This window comes from Gossypium raimondii, chromosome 12 (assembly GCF_025698545.1).
Source record: "Gossypium raimondii isolate GPD5lz chromosome 12, ASM2569854v1, whole genome shotgun sequence".
Classification (NCBI taxonomy): domain Eukaryota; kingdom Viridiplantae; phylum Streptophyta; class Magnoliopsida; order Malvales; family Malvaceae; genus Gossypium; species Gossypium raimondii.
Genome location: NC_068576.1, coordinates 50,063,041 through 50,081,683, shown reverse-complemented (window position 1 = coordinate 50,081,683; position 18,643 = coordinate 50,063,041). Strand labels below are relative to the sequence as shown.

At 32.0% G+C, this 18,643-nt stretch overlaps 4 protein-coding genes across 6 annotated transcripts; 2 read left to right on the top strand and 2 right to left on the bottom strand.

Annotated features, from left to right (window-relative positions):
• The first annotated feature begins 1,263 nt into the window (after positions 1-1,263).
• LOC105764822 (ubiquitin-conjugating enzyme E2 27) lies at positions 1,264-3,826 on the top strand. The gene is made up of 5 exons (XM_012583589.2): positions 1,264-1,549; positions 1,936-1,984; positions 2,905-3,064; positions 3,279-3,368; positions 3,585-3,826. The coding sequence occupies exons 1-5, from the start codon at positions 1,372-1,374 to the stop codon at positions 3,690-3,692; spliced, it is 585 nt and encodes a 194-aa protein (XP_012439043.1). The 5' UTR covers positions 1,264-1,371; the 3' UTR covers positions 3,693-3,826.
• Positions 3,827-4,119: 293 nt separating this feature from the next.
• On the bottom strand, positions 4,120-5,373 carry LOC105764821 (uncharacterized). Of its 2 annotated transcripts, none has more exons than XM_052625538.1 (3): positions 4,775-5,373; positions 4,545-4,633; positions 4,120-4,472 (listed from the first exon to the last, which is right to left on the bottom strand). In XM_052625538.1, exons 1-3 carry the CDS (start codon positions 5,229-5,231, stop codon positions 4,458-4,460), a joined length of 561 nt encoding a protein of 186 aa, XP_052481498.1. In that variant the 5' UTR covers positions 5,232-5,373; the 3' UTR covers positions 4,120-4,457. The 2 variants fall into 2 exon arrangements, with proteins under 2 accessions (XP_052481498.1, XP_012439041.1); XM_012583587.2 differs by having other exon boundaries at positions 4,727-5,369.
• A 1,378-nt stretch (positions 5,374-6,751) lies between these two features.
• On the top strand, positions 6,752-8,843 carry LOC105764820 (mitochondrial import inner membrane translocase subunit TIM8). The gene is made up of 2 exons (XM_012583586.2): positions 6,752-6,907; positions 8,487-8,843. Exons 1-2 carry the CDS (start codon positions 6,860-6,862, stop codon positions 8,673-8,675), a joined length of 237 nt encoding a protein of 78 aa, XP_012439040.1. The 5' UTR covers positions 6,752-6,859; the 3' UTR covers positions 8,676-8,843.
• Positions 8,844-9,997: 1,154 nt separating this feature from the next.
• Positions 9,998-13,147, bottom strand: LOC105764819 (probable protein S-acyltransferase 7). 2 transcript variants are annotated; one of them, XM_052625419.1, is made up of 5 exons: positions 12,904-13,147; positions 12,360-12,398; positions 11,377-11,673; positions 10,938-11,171; positions 9,998-10,706 (listed from the first exon to the last, which is right to left on the bottom strand). In XM_052625419.1, the coding sequence occupies exons 1-5, from the start codon at positions 12,997-12,999 to the stop codon at positions 10,158-10,160; spliced, it is 1,215 nt and encodes a 404-aa protein (XP_052481379.1). In that variant the 5' UTR covers positions 13,000-13,147; the 3' UTR covers positions 9,998-10,157. The 2 variants fall into 2 exon arrangements, with proteins under 2 accessions (XP_052481379.1, XP_012439039.1); XM_012583585.2 differs by having other exon boundaries at positions 12,216-12,398; positions 12,904-13,146.
• Positions 13,148-18,643: the final 5,496 nt, after the last annotated feature.

The window sequence follows — 18,643 nt, the reverse complement described above, 5'->3', positions numbered from 1 at the left end:
GAAAATTTATTAATTCGTTTTATGAATGGGATTATACAATTTTGGGGAAAGAAACAACAAACATTCGTTGTAAACTGTAAAGGACAAACTTCATTAATCACAACAAAAGTTTCAACTTCAGCATCAAATGAATATTATGATATGTTGGCAATTGACTCTGTCATAACTCAAGCACGTACGACATATTTGTAGCAAGCACTTAAAACAATAAGGATATCAATCTCGGATGGTCCAAAGTAGTGAGCAAAAATTGACAAAAGAAACAAACATCCACTAAACTGGAGAGGGTGTCGACAAAACCATCCCTAAAACCAATTGCAAAAGCAATATTACATACATAAGCAAGACTAAAAAACTTGCTAGAAGAACACACAAAAATTTATAAAAGTGAAGACTTATTGAACAACAAAAAACATATAAAATTTAAGACAACACGGGTCTAAAAATAATTTATTATTCTAAAATATTCTTAAAACAGAAACAAATTAAGAAGTCGATGAAGAATCACCCACTTTTAAAGAAAAACTGTTGGTATCTGGTGGAGTTTTAGCGACAATAGACACCATCATTTGTTCATCACAACTTGTGAATATAACAAAGATATTCACAATATATATATATATATATATATATATATATATATATATATGCAAATTAAAAAGAAAGAAAACATGTAAAGTGAATAAAGACAAAAAAAGAAGGTTAATAAGAGGAATAAAAAGGGAACGATAACCAACCCAAAACTTACTACTTTATTTTGAAGAAAAATAAAAATAAAGATGTTAAAAATATTAAATTATCATTATTCAACATGTCCTATTATTATAAAATTATTAATTAACAATGTCTTATTAATCTCAATTTATTTACTGTTTTCTCCTTTTATATTATTTAAAAGATAAAAATTACCTTATTAATTTTTTTGTTTTAGAGAGCTAGAAAATGAAAATAAGATTTCCAGTAGGGATGACAATAATTATATTGGATTAAGTTTTGAATAAAATTATAAAAATGTTATTAATGTCTAGTATTTTAATATTTTAAAATTTTAATCAAGTAGTTACTTTTATTTTTCTAAAATAAAATAAAATAAAAATCGAAATAAGAATTAGAATTCGAAATGATTTTTTTTATAAAAAAATTATCCCTATTTTTTCGGTAACCATTGCGAAAAGAAAAATCAAAATCAGCTGCCGTCAATTATGAATTATCTCACTATTTTATTTTTCCACCAAAGAAAAAAATAAATAAACTTGTAAAAGAGAGAGGAGGAAAGAGTGAAAAAAAGACTAATAGCGTAAAAAGAGTAAAGGGAAACGCTTTACTTATTGGGGCGTAGGGTTTTGATCCAACAAGGAGAATTGAGAGAAGATGATAGACTTTGCTCGTGTTCAAAAGGAGCTACAAGAATGTAGCAGAGAAAAAGACTCTTCGGGCATTAGGGTCTCTCCAAAATCAGACAATCTTGCTCGCTTGACTGGCATCATCCCTGGTCCCCTTGGCACTCCCTATGAAGGGGGCTCCTTTGAAATCGATATCACATTGCCTGGTATTTCACTATCCATTTCTTCTCTTTCTTTACATTAATTTTCATGGGTTTCTTTTTAAAGTTTAATTCCCCCCTCCCCCCTTTTTAGTTGAGAAATTGGGCTGAGGGTAAAGGGTTTTTTTTTTTTTCGTTTTTATAATGGGTAAGTTTTCCTTATTTTTCAGGAAAAGAATGCATCTTTTATCCAGTTTTAGATTTTCGAGTGAGTTTATAATTATAAACTTGGGATTGAGCTTTTCTCCGTAAAGTAATGGAAGATTGCTTTTTGAATGCAATGTTGTTAGATACTACCGATTGGGTGATAGTTTAAGGAAAGTTAGCCGTGTTTGAAATGGTATGGATCATTGATTATTGATGCTTGTTAGTGATTGGTTTCTATTTTGCAGATGGGTATCCATTTGAGCCTCCCAAAATGAAGTTTGTGACGAAAGTTTGGTAGGAAAACTAACAAGCATCATCTTGTTTTATTTGCATATTTATTATTCTTTTGTTAATTGTACCTGATAGTTGAATCGGTTTTCTTGTAATCTAGTACAATGTGGGTGTGATTGATGGAGCAATAATGACTGTACTTAAGATCTTAGGCCTCCCTTCGAAAAAAACAGCCTATGAAGAGTGAAGAAGTTAGTTAATTGCCGTTATGTATGTTTGTGGTCTTAATCTAGTTTCTAAGCTTTTTTTATTAATTTTTTTGTGCATTGTTCCTTATATGACTTGGCTGGATAAACTATTGATAGTCTTGCACATTTCTTTTAATCCTTTTGCGCTGATGAAAAATCTTGGATTAATAAACTTGACTTGGGCATCTAATCCTGAATTTGCACAACCGTATGGTTTGCTCTCTCTCTCACTCATCGCATAGCTGAAACTAAATGGTGCCTTTTTAAAAATCATGGTTTTGTTCCTTATAATAGATTAGGTTTGCGTTAAAGTAATTTCTTTTCTCTTTCTTTCCCCATTTCTTGAAAGAATACTCTAATAATATGTATAAACAATTTCCTTTTGTTTACTGCCTGGTTCATATGCACCACTGTTATAATCATTCTTGTACTTGAGGATATTGAAAGGAGAAAAGAAAAAGAGAAATATACTGTTGCCAATGCATGTTAATGCATCTAGTTCAAGTTGGTACAAATGGCTTTTTTCCCCCTTGAATATGTTTTGCATGTGGATTTCAGAAGCAAAACTTTGGTGAATGTGACACCATAAACAAGATGCATCCGAATTTAGGATTAGATTATTGAGAAGTTATAGTCTATTGTTCCTGATGCGTAAAGATGAAATGACTAATGATTGATTGAGTTTTGACGGTGGTTAACTCTTGAAACTTCCTTCTGTTCTATTAACCACCCAAGGCACCCAAACATCAGCAGCCAAAGTGGGGCGATATGCCTGGATATATTGAAGGACCAGTGGAGTCCTGCACTCACTCTTAAGACAGCTCTTCTTTCTGTTCAAGCTTTGCTTTCAGCTCCTGAACCTGATGATCCTCAAGATGCTGTAGTAGCACAACAGGTTTGATTTACTCGAGTCCAATCTATCCCATGTTTCTTTATAAAAAGGTTCCATTGTCTCTTTCTATTGGCCTTTTTTGAATGTGCAATAGTTTGTAGATTATTAAACCTATGTATGTTGTCAGTCCAGCTTCAATTCTTGGATTTTAATAATTTCCATTGAAGTTTTTGTCACTCTATCTAGCCATTTAGTTTTCCCCCGTTCTCTAATGCAGTATCTTAGAGAGTATCAGACATTTGTTGGTACAGCTCGTTACTGGACAGAAAGTTTTGCCAAGGCCTCTTCTTTAGGGGTTGAGGAAAAGGTTTGTATTCCTTATTTATCTAGATATTCATACAATCAAGTAAATATTTCTTGCGAAGTATGCACTGAGCAAATCCTTGATGTAGGATCTTTTCTAATAATAGACATTAGCAATGTATCAGACGCACTCTTTGAATATTTGTTGGTAATGGGTCAATATCGACCACCATATATATTTAATGAACTAAATTTTCTAAGACAAATTGGATGGGTTCAGGTACAACGACTCGTGGAAATGGGTTTTCCTGATGGTTTGGTGAGAAGTACTCTAGAAGCGGTTGGGGGTGATGAAAACCTGGCCCTTGAAAAGCTTTTATCCAGCTGATCTGCGCTGGAGTTGCCAATTGTTCTACATCTTTTAGTAATTCTTCACCTACCTGGTGAATTTGAACACTATACAATGACACAATTATATCTGAATATAAGCTGTTTCTAATTACTGAGTTCTGATTCCATAAATTTCCATTTTTCGTTGACCATGCTTATAACTTTTGATCGATGAAATGTTGTTACTTGCATTTTGTTGAACGGCAGCTTTGAGTTGCCATTGCCGGTTTTCTTGAATATTATATGTATGCTAAGTCGCCTTTCTGATCAATTAATTACTAATTACTGGAATGATGTGAATTCTGTGGGATTACCAAGCTTCCCTGTTCTTTTGTGTTTCCGGAATTACTGGGCACCTGTGAGCAACCGGTGAGATCTAGGTGGATCTAATCAGGATTGGAATTCAAGACTTTGAGGCATTGAACTATTCAAACATTTTCCCTTCATTGCATTTAGCTATCATATTCTATAATCTATATGACATTTGGTTCATTTAATTTCGTACAGTTCCTATCGGGTACAGTTACAGAAGTCGTAACCAAGGATAGAAGAGAATGAAAGACGAAAGAAAGAAAATGCAATGAGCTCGTTTCATTTACATTTATGATTTAACATTGCTGCTGGATTTTGAGTAATGTCGGTTTAACTTCTGGTCGCCACAAGATGGGTAATAACATGATTTAACTTTGAGAAAGTTCTTTACGGGTTTTCCCGTAGGTATCACCCTTCTAAATCTCATCTTTCTTCTTCCTCTCCTCTTTAACTAGTTGCTCGGTTCCTGTAAGAACAACAAAAACCCATAGTTAGTGCATGTAGAGAAATTTGATGCCCTTCGTTTTGATTGAATTACCTCAGTGGATGATACAGATTCAAAAATCTCTTTGGCAGCATCGATATCGGTATCGCTCAACGACCCTTTGATCAGCAAATCATCTTTGCCTGCATGCATGAAAACCAGCAAGTTTTACAGCTTTGTTTATAAAGATTGATTTAAAAAAAATCATTTATCAAGAGTTGAGATCAACAACTCACTAGAACAATCATCTTCCTTTTCGTTTTCAGTAAGGTAAAATTTAAGACCTGGTGATACAAGACAAGTAAGGCAAGGACGGCGTTCTTCGTTAGCCCTTCCAATTTCTTCAACAATCTTCTTATGGGCTTCTTTTTCTTCCAAGCTTAGCTTTTCCATGGACCTGGTCTCTTTATTTATCAACTTACGAGCTTCAGCATTATTACCATCTTCTTTGTTTTCCCCTTCGCCTGCAACACTAAGGATATCCTTATCAGAAACCATGGGCTGGGGTGCTATGTTTGCAGACCCTACGTTATCATTATCAGGCTCCAGAGACAAAACGGCGCTACTTTTTCGGTCACTGCAGGAGCCATCCTCTGGACAATGCTGGAGCAGTATTTGTTTAGAAAGACTTGACCCAAACCTACGTTTCTCAATCTCCTGCAGTTTCCGGGTGAGAAGAGGCGGCACTTTAGGCTGAATCTCATCATTTTCATGGTCTACCTTTGATGTTTGACTCCCCATTGATGGGAAAGAAAGCAGCTTAGACAGAAATGAAGGGAGAGGAAGCCAAATGGATGATAATGGATAATGTTTATATCAAAGCCTATATACATACATACATCTCTTATTTGGGTTATGAACTAGTAATTCAACTGTGGGAAATATAGTTATTTTATAAATCAATATATACCTTTGATTATTTGTTTGGTATACATTTACTATTTTTATCCTGCTGGTTTGCTGAAGATAAGATTGTTCATTTGCTAACAGTAAACAAGTACAAGGGGTCAGCATGTTAGCAGTTGCACATGATATATATTATTTACTGTTGAATTGATTTTCAGGACTTGGAATAAATACTCACACTCAAAATTGGGCGAAAAATAATAATAACTAATAAGTTTTGGAAGACCTAGAAATTTTTTAAAAATTTTAAGAGTTTAATGAGATTTTTTAAAAAAATTGGGTTTAATTAAATTTTTTATTTTTTTGAGATTAATGAGATTTTTTAATATTTTAAGTGAGCTAATTAAAATTATATAAAAAAGTATAATGTGAATTTTAAAAATTTGAAGGGTCTAATTAAATTTTTAAAAGCTTCAAGGAGAAAATTAAAAAAAAAGTTGAGAGGTCTAATTAATTTTTTAAAATAAAAAAAACCATAATTTCCCAAAATTTTGAAGGGGGAAGGCCGTAAACCCTTTAAGTAGTCCTTTATTGTAAATAAATTCATAAAGGGGATGAGCTGAGCTCCTTTCAATTCTCAAAACCTAAAAGAATAACATGGATGACATTCCGACCCCTAAAAACTTGCGTAAAAGTTATAGGGAGTTTTAATTGTTTTATTCTCTTCTCTTCTCTTCTTTTTTTCTTTTAAAATTTCTTTTTTTATATTCAATAGTTTTATATGATTTTACCATTTTTAAATAATTTTATTGATTAAAATATTTTTATTTTTAATTTTGCTACATGTCATAGTGCCGGAGTTAACTCAAAAACGAAAAAAAAAGGATAATTAGCTTTAATAGTCAAAAGAGCTATTTTGATGTATTTTATAGTTCAAGAACTCAATTGAGTGAAAAAAGAGATAAGAATTTATTTTTCTTAAAGTCTGAAAGTTTTTATACCCTTTAAACTTAAATTTTATTTAAATTAATTTTTGTTCGACTTTATATTATTCCCCATATTCATATTTGAATTTTGGGGATTCAAATAGCAAACATATGATAAAAATGTTAAATTCAAATTTTGCATGTTCAAATATAATATTTAGTTTGGGTTTGGGTAATAATACTAAAAAAATTTGTAAATCATGAATTTGAATTTAGATAATTTAAAAAGACGCAAATACCCAATTCACTGCCATCACCCATCCAAATGGGCGATAGTAATTTTAATATTTCAATATTTAGTAAAATTTACACTGTTGGGGCTAATTCGGGAACCAACTTTTGGGGCCTTTAAAAGGAAAAGATTTAACCCATAAGAGAATAGTAATGGGCTTACACTGGTCATGTGCTTAGTCCAGCCCATCTACATACAGTATTTCTCTAGGGTTTTGCGAATTTGATGCGTTTGAAAGAGGGTTTTAGGCTAATTTTCCTTTTGGCTGCCATTTCCAACGTAGTGCTAAATTCGGTCTTCTCCAAATGGATGCATCAGCTCTCAATTCTCCTGATTTGCAACGGTTCCTCAATGTATGCTCTCTCTCATTTTTTGTTTCATTGCAGAAATAATCTGTTAACTGCTCTTATTTCTGTTAATTTTATCACCCAAAGTTCAAATCTCCTCTGATTTGATGATTTGATGGGTTTTACACTGTTGGAGTTTTGATTTCATTGCCTTTTTAAAGATTTTAGTTTCAAATAAAATATAAAGCAAAATCATGGTGGTAAGTCAGGCTAATGTGTTCATGGCATTCCCTTAAGCTATTTTATATGACATATTTTGCATTTTCCTTTTTAGAGTTCGCGTAACTGGTGCCTATGGGCACAGGTTGATAATTGTTACCAGTTCATGAGTTTTTTCTTTTGATTTAGTATTTTACTTTCATTGAATTTAAGAAAAAAATGGTGCTGCTAATTAGACGTTGCTTTCTGTAGTTATCACTTTAACCGGTTCCACTAATCATTATTTGGCCCTTTTTTTAAGAGTTTTGCTAACGAGTGTCTTGAGATTACACTTTTAGGTAAGCTAATATACAATTTATCATAAGATTATTATATTAAAGGTAATATTTGCATCTTTATTGATCATTTCAATACATTAGATAGAGATATTACTGTATAGAGTAGCTTTGAAGAGTGCTCTTAAGACACTCTTTAGCAAAATCCTTTAAAAGAAAGATATTTATGTAATATCTTCTTTATCAGAAGTTAATAGTCTGAGGAATTTTGTTTGTTCATTTTATAAAATAATTTCATCATTTTGCATAAAACTATGTATATTAAGTAGTATATTCTAGGTGGAACCATTAGATTCTGGTTTGCTTTTACTCTTAGTGGCAGATTGTAGTATTGTTTTTTAGTCTAGATTTTTTTAGTGAATGACCTATGCACACTTTGAGGTTAGTATTTGTGGTTATAGTAATTTTCTCTTACAATTGCAGTTGGTGACAGTTTATATACTGATTTTCAGTCCAGTGGGAGAAAATATTACTTAATATGATAACCTTAGAAAGTGCTCTTAGGCTAGATCCATTTAGTATTTATTGGCATGTTGTGTGTATGATACAATTAGAATATTCTATAGGAAGAACTTTGAAAGGAGTCCACAAAAATAAACATGAGGGACTTCAGTTATAGGTAAACATTATTTCCACATCTGCCCATGCACATCCTTTGTCCATGCTAGGTTGGAAGGAGACAAATGTATCATATTCTTCTGTTGATTTGTTGGCCAACATAGGCTAAGCATGAGTGTGCAAATAACGGGATCCTTGTACAAGTCTTCGGCGCACCTGGTATTTGAAAGTGCAAAATGGAGAGAAGGTAGGATTAGGAGCATGTATAGCTCTGAGAAAATTATGTAGGAATGGAAACTTCTAATTATATGCTGAGTGCTTTTGTCAAACTTTTTGAGTCAATTACACTCATGTCAATAATTCAATAAGGGGATTTATAATTAGTCTAAATCGCTTAATGGTTTTTAATTGTGATGGATTAAAAATTGTTGAAATAGTTTGAAAATTTTTTCTTATGTGGCCTTTCCAGTACATTGAGAAGCTTATGATCTTGCCATTTTAGGTTCTTGATTTATTTTGTTGTGGCTATACAGCAAGAAAAGGAAAAAGCCATGGTCAATGAGATGGTGGCAAAGCTTACAAGTGTGTGCTGGGACAAGTGTATCACAAGTACTCCTGGGAATAAATTCAGCTCGAGTGAATCTGCTTGTCTTTCTAATTGTGCTCAACGATACATGGACTTGACACTCATCATTATGAAACGCGTTCAGTCAATGCAGTAACCTGGAGGAGACTATGCCTGCAGTCGTGGTTACAAGTTGTGAGCTTTTCTTGCAAAATGTGCTGTATTTTTTAAACCAATACTCGTATTCTGTTAAAATTCCTACAGAAGGACATCCTTTGCAATGGGTTACAAATTAATTATCTCAAGATTCTATGTGGGCTTAAAAGAGTTTGCTTTGGCATCCATTTTGTTTCTTTTTTATTCTTTTGACTTTCTTGGGGACTCACCAACCATCCTATTTGTATTTTATTGTGCCAGTATTTACCACTTTTACGTGTCAAAATGTCATTATCAGAGGAAAGACTCCTGAATCTCACATCGACAGTGTTCTAGAATTAGTCACGGGATTCAAGTATTCACATCAACTTCAGTGTGTGATATATCTTTTTGGACAAAATATGGGACCTAGTAGGTCGAAATGGACGATACTTCACCGATTGGTGTGAGTAGAGCACCTTAGAATCAGTCAATGGTAGGAGCCAAAGGTAATCAGAGGGCTCGTTTGTCCCTAAAGACAAGTCAGGGTTTGGCCCATGCTATGAATGAATCATTAAAGCAGCGTTCAGGCTTTAGAAATGGCTAATTAATTTTTTTCTCTCTTTTTCGCAATCCGACGCCCTTACTGGTGAAGTTTTGTTTACTCCAATTTTAACTTCAAGTTACTGTTTTATTTTGTTCTTTTTGTTGTAGATTGATTTTTTCCGGTATTTTTATCATAATTAACATTTTAAATAATCGTCATACTGCATTTTTTAATGCTTTTGTAAATGGCCAATTGGTTAGTTGATTGGTTTGGTTTTATAAAAATTCATTTAAAAAAATATTAAATAAAATAAAATTTGGTTCAATCAATATATTTTTAATTCAAATTTACTGTCAACTTTTTATTATTCAAACTGGTAGGGTGATAAGTTTCTGGTGTAGTTCCAACTTGGGTATTTTCATTGAAACCCATTATTATTTCTTCGAGGGTTATGATAAAATGGTGGAACGGTTGAAGTTTAAACACCGAAAAGAACAACTACTGTAGAAGGATGAGATGTTCATCTCACACGATGTAGCAGCAAGTTCCGCAATAGGACGATATAAGCTCTAAATTCTTCATTTTTCTTTAAGCATTCAACACAGCGAGACACGGTCACTATGGTCGATTGCATATATAAAACCTCTGCACGGTTTACCGTGGCTTACTGCCATTTAAGTGGAAGCATTTTGAAATGAAGTAAAAAAGCGTAAACCCAGGCCAAAGTATCACTGAAGACTTTTTTTTTCTCTCTCTCTCTCTCTTTTGGGGAGGAATAAAACAACCCCAAGGTATCGTTTTAACACAACCCATTACACGTTGGGCAAATGAAATAACACAACTCATTACACGTTACAAAACATTTTAGCATGTGAAAAATTAAAGCATTTGGTTCCAATCAAACACCAAACAGAATGCACACCATTTTTTTTTTCCTCTTTCATGTTTATTTTCTGTTCATTTTACAGTTGATAACCTCATTTCAAATTGTTGATTCTGGTTTGTAGATTCCCCATTGCTCTTACCATTCATCCCCTTAGATTCTCCAATTCTGGACAAAGGAAGAATCTCGGGTGATATTTCCCATCTTTCACTGTTTCTTCCCCAACTCGAACGTCTAGGATGATGCATGACACCACGCCCCTCTGTGTTATCCGGAGGAAGGATCCTACTTAAATCGGGAGATACATCAGGCAATCTGCTGTCCTTGTCGCTGTAGTCAACACTGTGTTGTCCTTCATAATCGCTTATATCTCCTAAAGCCTCATCCCAAACTGGCTTTCTCCCCATTTCGATGTCACCAATGGCTTTCCCGTTGTTTGGACTGATAAAACCTCCACTCACTGTTCTTGGTGCAATTGCAGGTTCCTTCGGAACCTTTGCCCTGAGGTTTATCTTGGATGGAGGAATACTGGTGCAGAATACCTCCAAGAAGTTCCTGATGACCCCTTTGTTGTATGGATTCTCATGACTATCATACCGGTACCTAAAATTCTCGTATGTAGACTGCCAAAAGCATAAAAAAGAACTTGGTCATTTCCAGCTGAAGATAATGCAAAGCACTAAAAATAGAACACCACAAGATTCAAGCATAATAAACTTATCACTATATGTCGTAGGTTTGGAAGTAGTCCGTGGTTTACAGGAAAAGTGATGTACGTTAAAACAGATTCGAAGTGCTAGAATTTGAAAATTTTGACAGTATGAACGTATAATGAACTGGAATATAAATATTACCTGGTTTGTACTGATTAGATACAAATGAAAGACAGTCAATCCACCAACAAACCAAACTGAAATGAAGGTGTAGATTATTAGCACAATGGAGGCAGGGGTTTTAGTCATCGCTTTCCAGATTGTAGCCTCCTCGCCATTCATGATCCTCCGGATATAAACCCAGCAAAATCCATGCACGTATAAACAAAGTAGAGTTGTAGAGAAGACAAACATGAAGAAGAATCGGTAATTCCGCTGCACCAAAAGGAGAAGAAAACAAAAATCAGAGACACTGTAAAGGGATCGTGCCTATATCAAAATAAGGGGAAAACAAAGGGCTTTAAACAGATGTAAAGGAACTAAAGAAATTGCCAAAAAAAAGTTTAAGACAACATAGTGCTGCTGTTGCCACTAGTTTGGAAGAAGAAAGTAGAGTATCACGTAAAACAATTTGTATTACCAGTCCGATACACTGACCAACCCAAGGGCAGTGGTGGTCGAATCTGTCAACGCAGTTATTGCATATCGAACAGTGAGAACATCGGGGAGGTCTGTACAGCATGCATGTATCACAATATTTGATCTTCACACTTATACCATTGACAATCACATCCTTTGTACGCGGTAATCGTAATGGTGGAGTTTGGCCAGGCCGAACTTCAGTCATTCCTTCGTAACCTTCAGGTTCGGGCGGGTGCAAGTTTCGTGGAATTACACCGGGATCTCTTCCTGAGGCTAGTAGAAGAAGAGTTATATCCTGAGGAAACATAAGTCAACTGTAACTCATTATATTTGCAGTGATTTTGGAATATCAAACCAATTATCACAAGCAAGTTTGAATATCAAAATGTGATTTAAGAATACAAAATGAACTTTTTATTTTTGTGCAAAATTGAGTATTGAATTGATAACTTGAGGAAACACTGGAAATGCATTCAAAGATCAATAGCAAATACGATGGTAGAACTTGTATTCAAAGGCAAGCGACCATCGACGTTTAGTATCATATTTAGAAATTTGTATCCTGTCGTAAAATCACCTTACACAATACCGTTTCCAAGAGTTCGTTATGCCGAACATCAGTGTCACAAAAAAGCACTCTATATGCAGACAATCACTAGCAAAACTAAATGATTCATGACATCTTTCATGCAATAGCAGAAATGCGAGCATCAACATCTAATAACCATACCAGATCATAAAATCAACATAAACAATACATTCAATACGCAGAACATCAGTGACAAAAAGCAGCATACATGAAAAACAATGGTGTTTTAAGGAAGGGAATGAACTAACAGATAAAGTGAGAGCCACAACAACAGCCATTATTGATATTCCGAGGTGATGAGGGAAGTCATCCATTAATTTTCTTGCTACAAAGACACAGAAGACAGCAACAGGAGCAACAATTAAGAAGATAGTGAAGAAAAGGGATCTCACATCAGGTCCAAATATAAATCTTCCTCCCAAAACAAATACCTGCAGAAGAAAAAAAAAGACCCAGAAACTATTGGCATAAACAATAGTTAAAATAAAAGCATTATATTTATACTCTACAGCTCAATTTTTCCAGAATTATTTTTCGCTAGATTAATTTACAATTGAGACTTAATTGATCTTCCATATGCCTAAAGTTGGTCAGATTGTTCATTAAAAAAAAAGTTGGGTCATATTGCAACATCTCAATTAATTCACAAAAATTCACATCAAGCTTAATCAATTGCCTTTCACTTCCAAATGATCCTTTTTCAAATCAACCTCATGAACTACCAAAGAACTAAAACCGAGAAAATTCAATTACCCAAACACCTTTATGTTTTGTTACCAAGCTTTAAACACAAAAAGAACCCTTTCCCATCAATCATATAGCAATAAAAACCCATAAACAGACTTTTGATTCCATCAAATCAACCCTAAATTTCAGATCTTTGATCAACAAACCATCAAAAGAGATATAAAAGAAAGTTTTTTTTTTTTTGCTTACATTGCTGCCTTTCCAAGCTTTATAAGTTCTAATGAAACCATCACCATGATTAGCTTCATCAGCCAAATCTGGTCGAGGACGCTGCAAACCGTTCATCTTCCAAAAATTCAACCTTTCTCCTTACCTCTCAATTAAGTAGAGAGAATTGAAGAATAACAGTAGTAAAAGGGAAAAAAAAAAAAAAGCTTCTTTGGCGAAAAGCAGCAAATAGAATAGAAAAGGCGGCTCTTTTTTTAATTTTGGGTTCGCTTTTTTTCAACTTTTTCCCTTATATTGAAGGCAAAATTTTGCATTGACTTTTCTCTACTTTATATAACTTAGCCAATCAGCAACCGCCGTCTAAGGTGGCCACGGTCCAACGTCGAGCTGGTCAACAGTTTCAAAATTGCTCTAAAGATTCCCATTTATGTGGGTATATATTAATTAGTTATTTAATATTTGATTATACTATCAAATAAGATAAAAAAATAATATTAGCCCTTAAGAACAAAACAAGGCCAGGGTAAGAATATGATGTGGATAGACATATATATATATAATAAACTGTAGGTAAATTCTCAGTTTCTGACAAGACAGGTATGTATGCATGTATGTATGATAATGTTGACCCTCAATCCAGTGGCATTCCCACAAATACATATGATTCTGTCTCTGCGATGCTCGTGTCACTGCCAGCCAATGGTTCATGATGTCCCATTTCATTAATGGAATGGGAACACACTCCGGATCCTTGAAGAATAAGTTTTTTTATAACACCTAAAATAAACCTAAAAAATACATATAAATTTATATATAAAATTTAATTTTGTGTAAATTTATTAATAAAATTTTGATTTGATCTAATTCTTGCGAATTATTAACACAATTATTAATATAACACATTTTATATTTATATATTGCATACATAAATAATTATAGTTATCTAGTATAAAAATAAATTGATGTATTTATTTCTTTAAATACATATGATTAAATCAAAATTAAAGTTTTAAGTATATATTTGAACCACAATTAGAGTTTCACGTATATAATTGCACCAAATTAAAATCTATATATACAATTATACATTAAATCAAAGTTCATGTATAATTTTGATATTTATAACATCAAATGAAATAAAATATTAACCGGTTATTTTTAAATAATAATTAAGAATCAATATTTAAAAAAAAATCTAGAAATCTAACTTAATGCAATATAAAAGTTGGAAAAATAATTAAAACGTGGTTGTCATGGGAGTAGACATCTTATTCTTCTCCACTGATGAATAAAAATATGATTGTCGTTGGAGTGGAATCATGCAATAAAAAGACAAAATTAGTAAAAAGTCAAAAGCAATATTGGTAGAGAGAAAAGACTGGCTTGTAATGTTGGAGCATGCCATGACAAGTATCTAATCTAAAGTTCTTTCGTTGGAGCGCCGGAGGATGCAGTGGAGTGCATAAAATGTTTCTCCTTCAACTTCCAACATGTTGACCATACTGCTTCTCTAATTCAATTCATCTAACTGATTTGTAACATCAATTAAGTGATTTCTGCTTCTATCTTTTTAACTCCTCCACATTTATCATTATCACATCCAATTTTTATATGAAGGCTCTTTAAAAATTTTAATTAGTAAATGTAAAATTGATAAAAATATGATTTAATTCTTTAAAAATTATAAAGATATATAAGCTATTAAAATAATGAAATTACATTTTTACTATTGTAAAATTTACAATTTAATTTCGCTGACTTCGCCCCTTACTAGATTGTGTCATCACTTGTGTAAAAATTTTGGATCTTGAAGAAGGTTCATCCTTGAATTTGTAGATGCATCAATAAAAGGGAATATCTCCATGCTTTTGATCAAGATTTTGTTTTGATTTGGTATCTAATAAAAGACTATCATGCACGTTTGGTGTGCTCTAGATTGGAACTTCAACAATAATAATTAACCATGGCCATCAACATAGTTAAAAGATGTTTAACAACACGCTCATACCTATGAGGTTGTTTATGTGGTGCATGCTTCTTTTGCAAATTATCGAAGCATCAATTACTTCTATTCGTAACTTCAATAAATGATGGCATTATTGTAGGATAAATTTTATTAAGGAACGATTGATTTTCTATTATGTGTTGCGGTAAGAGAGAAATCTAAAGAGTTAACAAATTAACAATAAACTACCAACGATTAAATTTGAGTTTGGTTGGTATTACTATTGTTGCAAGACATTGATTTAATTGTGCTTAAGCACTTAATATCTTTCACTTTAAATATTAAGAGTTATGGATAAGTTAAGGATTAAGTATAAAAACGAAACTCTCAAGGATTGTAAGTACAAAATTGGGTTAGCTTTTTCTTCTCCCTCTCTCTGAACTTTGGTTTCCTTTTTCTTTCACCAGATTTTTTCAGTTGGCTAAAAAAACAAATCAAAAAGAAAAATCAAAAGTGAAATGAAACCTAGCAGCAATGAATGGGAAACCTCTCATACTCCAAAAACATATTTGGAATATATAAGAAAGATTATATGATATTATGATTTCATGTCATTCCTATCCATTTCCGATAAGAGAATGACAAATTAGATTTTTCCTTCTAATTTTTAGCATTTTTAGTTAGATTTTAATTTTTTTAAGGAGGAAAAAGCTAAAAATTAGGAAGAAAAATCTAATTTGCAATTCTCCTATTGAAAAGGATAAAATGACGTGAAATCACAGCTTCATCCAATCTCTTCTCTTAAAACATAATATTGATTATAAAGAATGAAATATTGATATTATCAAGTGAAATTCACAAGACAAAATGATAAATTTCTCACAAATTGTAATTTAATATTCGAAGTTTTTAGATGGATATATTTAATTATGATTAAAATACGATAATACTATTTTATTTTTCTATACTGGTTAATGTATTAATTAAATTATTTAAGAGTTTACAATAGTTATATATTTGTGTAATAAAATAAATTTTAATATGAATATATATTTATATGGAATTAAATTAGAGATCTTAAAATAAATACATTCTTAAATATTTATTTTGTCAAAATTAATATCACATATAAAAATATCATATATGATTTTTATAACCATTATAATATCATAAATAAAGACTAAAAAACCAAGCATTCATATTTATATGATTTTTATTTTAATCATTTTATTTGTTCAACATTACAAATTTTAAAATTATTTTAAATTAATAATTAATACAATTAAATATATATACATATCACATGAAAATTGAGATAAGAAACTAGGAATATATATAAACAACTAAAATAAAGAGAAAACAGCTTGGGATAAAATTAATATGGATCACTCAGAAATGCCCATTTAGCCCAAAATTGGTTGGATCGTTAGCTCTTCATACGATACGATTTATGTACTTTTTGCACTACGTTGATTATTTATTTGTGTTAAATTATAAAATAAAAATTTAAATATTAAAATATATTCTAAGTAAAGTTTTCATAATCAAGTTGATGCTAAATCTGTCAAGTCATTAGTTGTGCAGTTCAATTAAATAAATCATTAAAAAATATAAAAAAATATAAAATCAGTCCAACCGATTTTTATATTGGTTCATATCGACTCGCAGGTTAAGTGATCTAATGCTTCTCCCGGGACCGATACTCAACCTGTCCAATCTAGGTCAAACAACTATGAATCTAAATTTCGTACATTTGAGATTTAGTCATCCTACTTTTGTTTTCAAGATTTAATCCCTCTACTTCTTGGATTTAAAAAGCTGCTTTCAAATTATATATAAGCATATAACATTTTAATTTTAAAATTAACTATTTGAACTAATTAATAACATTATAAAAATACGGAGAGCAAAGAGAATTAAATCTAAAATTTAAACACATTAAAGGGACTAAAATTGAAAATTAACCATGTTTATAAAATAAAAAGAAAGAGAGAGATGGTGAGTACGTGTTACGTAATTTGGACCTTCCTTCTAATATCAAATTACTAGAGCCCCCGGTGCTGTGTATATATATGATTCAGAATTCGAGATATATTTTTATTTTTATTTACATAGATAGAGAATTAAAATTTAGATGACATAAAGATCTGTGGTAAAGAGTTTTATGGAAATTACAATTATGTTAAGTGCTAACATCTTGTTAAATTTTTTTGTTGGATTTACTAAAATTTACAGTTTCAGTCTCAATTATTACATTTTCTTCGCTTGTGATGATAAAAATAGTATATGTATGCTCAAGTAAAATCTAATGGCTAAACATAGCAACACACTTTAGGGTTCAACACTTCTAGAGGAGAGGTTGGTTTTGGATCCGTGTTGTCTTATTTAAGGGTTTTGCCTTTTGGATTTTAAGGAGAGCTTAAAGGGTTTACGGAATTTAGAGAGCGTCTCGGTTGATGTAGATACAAACTTATAAGCTCATCGGAGAGGTATCAATATTGTTAGAAATATTAATTTTGTAAGTAACCATTGGTCAAGACTTAAATGCCATTGCGGTATGCTAAAGTAAGACATTTAAGCCTTGGTTGATTGTTTGATCCGTTGAAGTGCAACTTGCATGATTAATATTTTTAGCAATATTGACACCTTTCATGAGTTTGTAAGTTGTATCTACATTAATCGAGATACTCTCTAAATTCCATGAACTACTTTGGACTCCTCAAAGTACAAGAAACAAAACCTTTGAATGGGACAATGCCTTCCATTAAAGGTCCGAAATCAACTTCCCCTCAAACATGAAAGGTCAATGAGATATTGTATGCATGAGTGATGATATTGTATGTGATTTTTTCCTAAAAGCAACGACATTGTATTCATAAGTAATGATATTGGGTTGGTTTATAAGCTATTACCAAATATACTAAATAATACTCTGAGCGTGGTACCTAAATATTTTTTATCATCAGGAAGAAAAAAAAGATGACAAAGTTTGAATTTGTATAATTTAAATGTCAAATAAAAATTTTAATCATTGCTTTAAAATGTATTGACAAGTCGTATCCAAATTAAACATTTGGTATTTGGTCTTATTTAGGATTCAGATAATTTTCGGTAAGTTTTATGGTTTCAATATCAATATATTTAAAGACACAACTTAGCCTTTAACATTTATTCATTTGTCATTTTGGTCCTAAATTTTTTTATCACTTTGGCTTTCAATCTTCAAAATTTAGTCAAAATTACTTTGTTTTGAACAAAAAATTGACTGAATTTTTAAAATTTTAATAGTATTAACATGGTAGCTCGACTTGCAATCTACATATACTTCATTGCTAATATGTCTAATTTTTCTAAAAAATTGTATGAACTTTTTAATATTTTTATTAATTTTTTTAATTTGAACTTGTTATATCCCTCCACCAAGAAGACATGTGTCAGAAGAAGACATGCATAGGGTATGGTTGACAAAATTAAACACTATCCTACTATAAACACACTTCCAAGACACAATAATGAGTCTATTTCGGCTTGACTACCTCATACTGATATAATCTCATAATATGTGCCTATGATCATCCATTGCGCATTTAATGAGATTAAACGCTTATTTAGCCAAGGTCATACCAATGGACAAGAGGACTTTTCCTATAAATACCCTAGAAAACTATGAACATTTTGCCCTCTCAATCAGCTTGTCCTCTTGTCCTTGTTCTGCTCTCAGCCTTTACAGGTGAATCGGACTTCATAGCGCCACCTTAACCTCCTCTTTGTGCTCCTCCCTTGTATTCTGTATCAACAAAAGTATACATGGACTGT

Coding starts and splice junctions, on each gene's coding strand:
- LOC105764822 (XM_012583589.2), top strand. CDS start 1,372: ATGATAGACTTTGCTCGTGTTCAAAAGGAGCTACAAGAATGTAGCAGA. Junction 1,550..1,935: donor AATCGATATCACATTGCCTG/GTATTTCACTAT, acceptor TCTATTTTGCAG/ATGGGTATCCATTTGAGCCT. Junction 1,985..2,904: donor AAGTTTGTGACGAAAGTTTG/GTAGGAAAACTA, acceptor TAACCACCCAAG/GCACCCAAACATCAGCAGCC.
- LOC105764821 (XM_012583587.2), bottom strand. CDS start 5,231: ATGGGGAGTCAAACATCAAAGGTAGACCATGAAAATGATGAGATTCAG. Junction 4,634..4,726: donor AAAGGAAGATGATTGTTCTA/GTGAGTTGTTGA, acceptor TCATGCATGCAG/GCAAAGATGATTTGCTGATC.
- LOC105764820 (XM_012583586.2), top strand. CDS start 6,860: ATGGATGCATCAGCTCTCAATTCTCCTGATTTGCAACGGTTCCTCAAT. Junction 6,908..8,486: donor ATTTGCAACGGTTCCTCAAT/GTATGCTCTCTC, acceptor GTGGCTATACAG/CAAGAAAAGGAAAAAGCCAT.
- LOC105764819 (XM_012583585.2), bottom strand. CDS start 12,999: ATGAACGGTTTGCAGCGTCCTCGACCAGATTTGGCTGATGAAGCTAAT. Junction 11,172..11,376: donor TTGGTCAGTGTATCGGACTG/GTAATACAAATT, acceptor CTTTTGGTGCAG/CGGAATTACCGATTCTTCTT. Junction 10,707..10,937: donor ATCTAATCAGTACAAACCAG/GTAATATTTATA, acceptor TGCTTTTGGCAG/TCTACATACGAGAATTTTAG.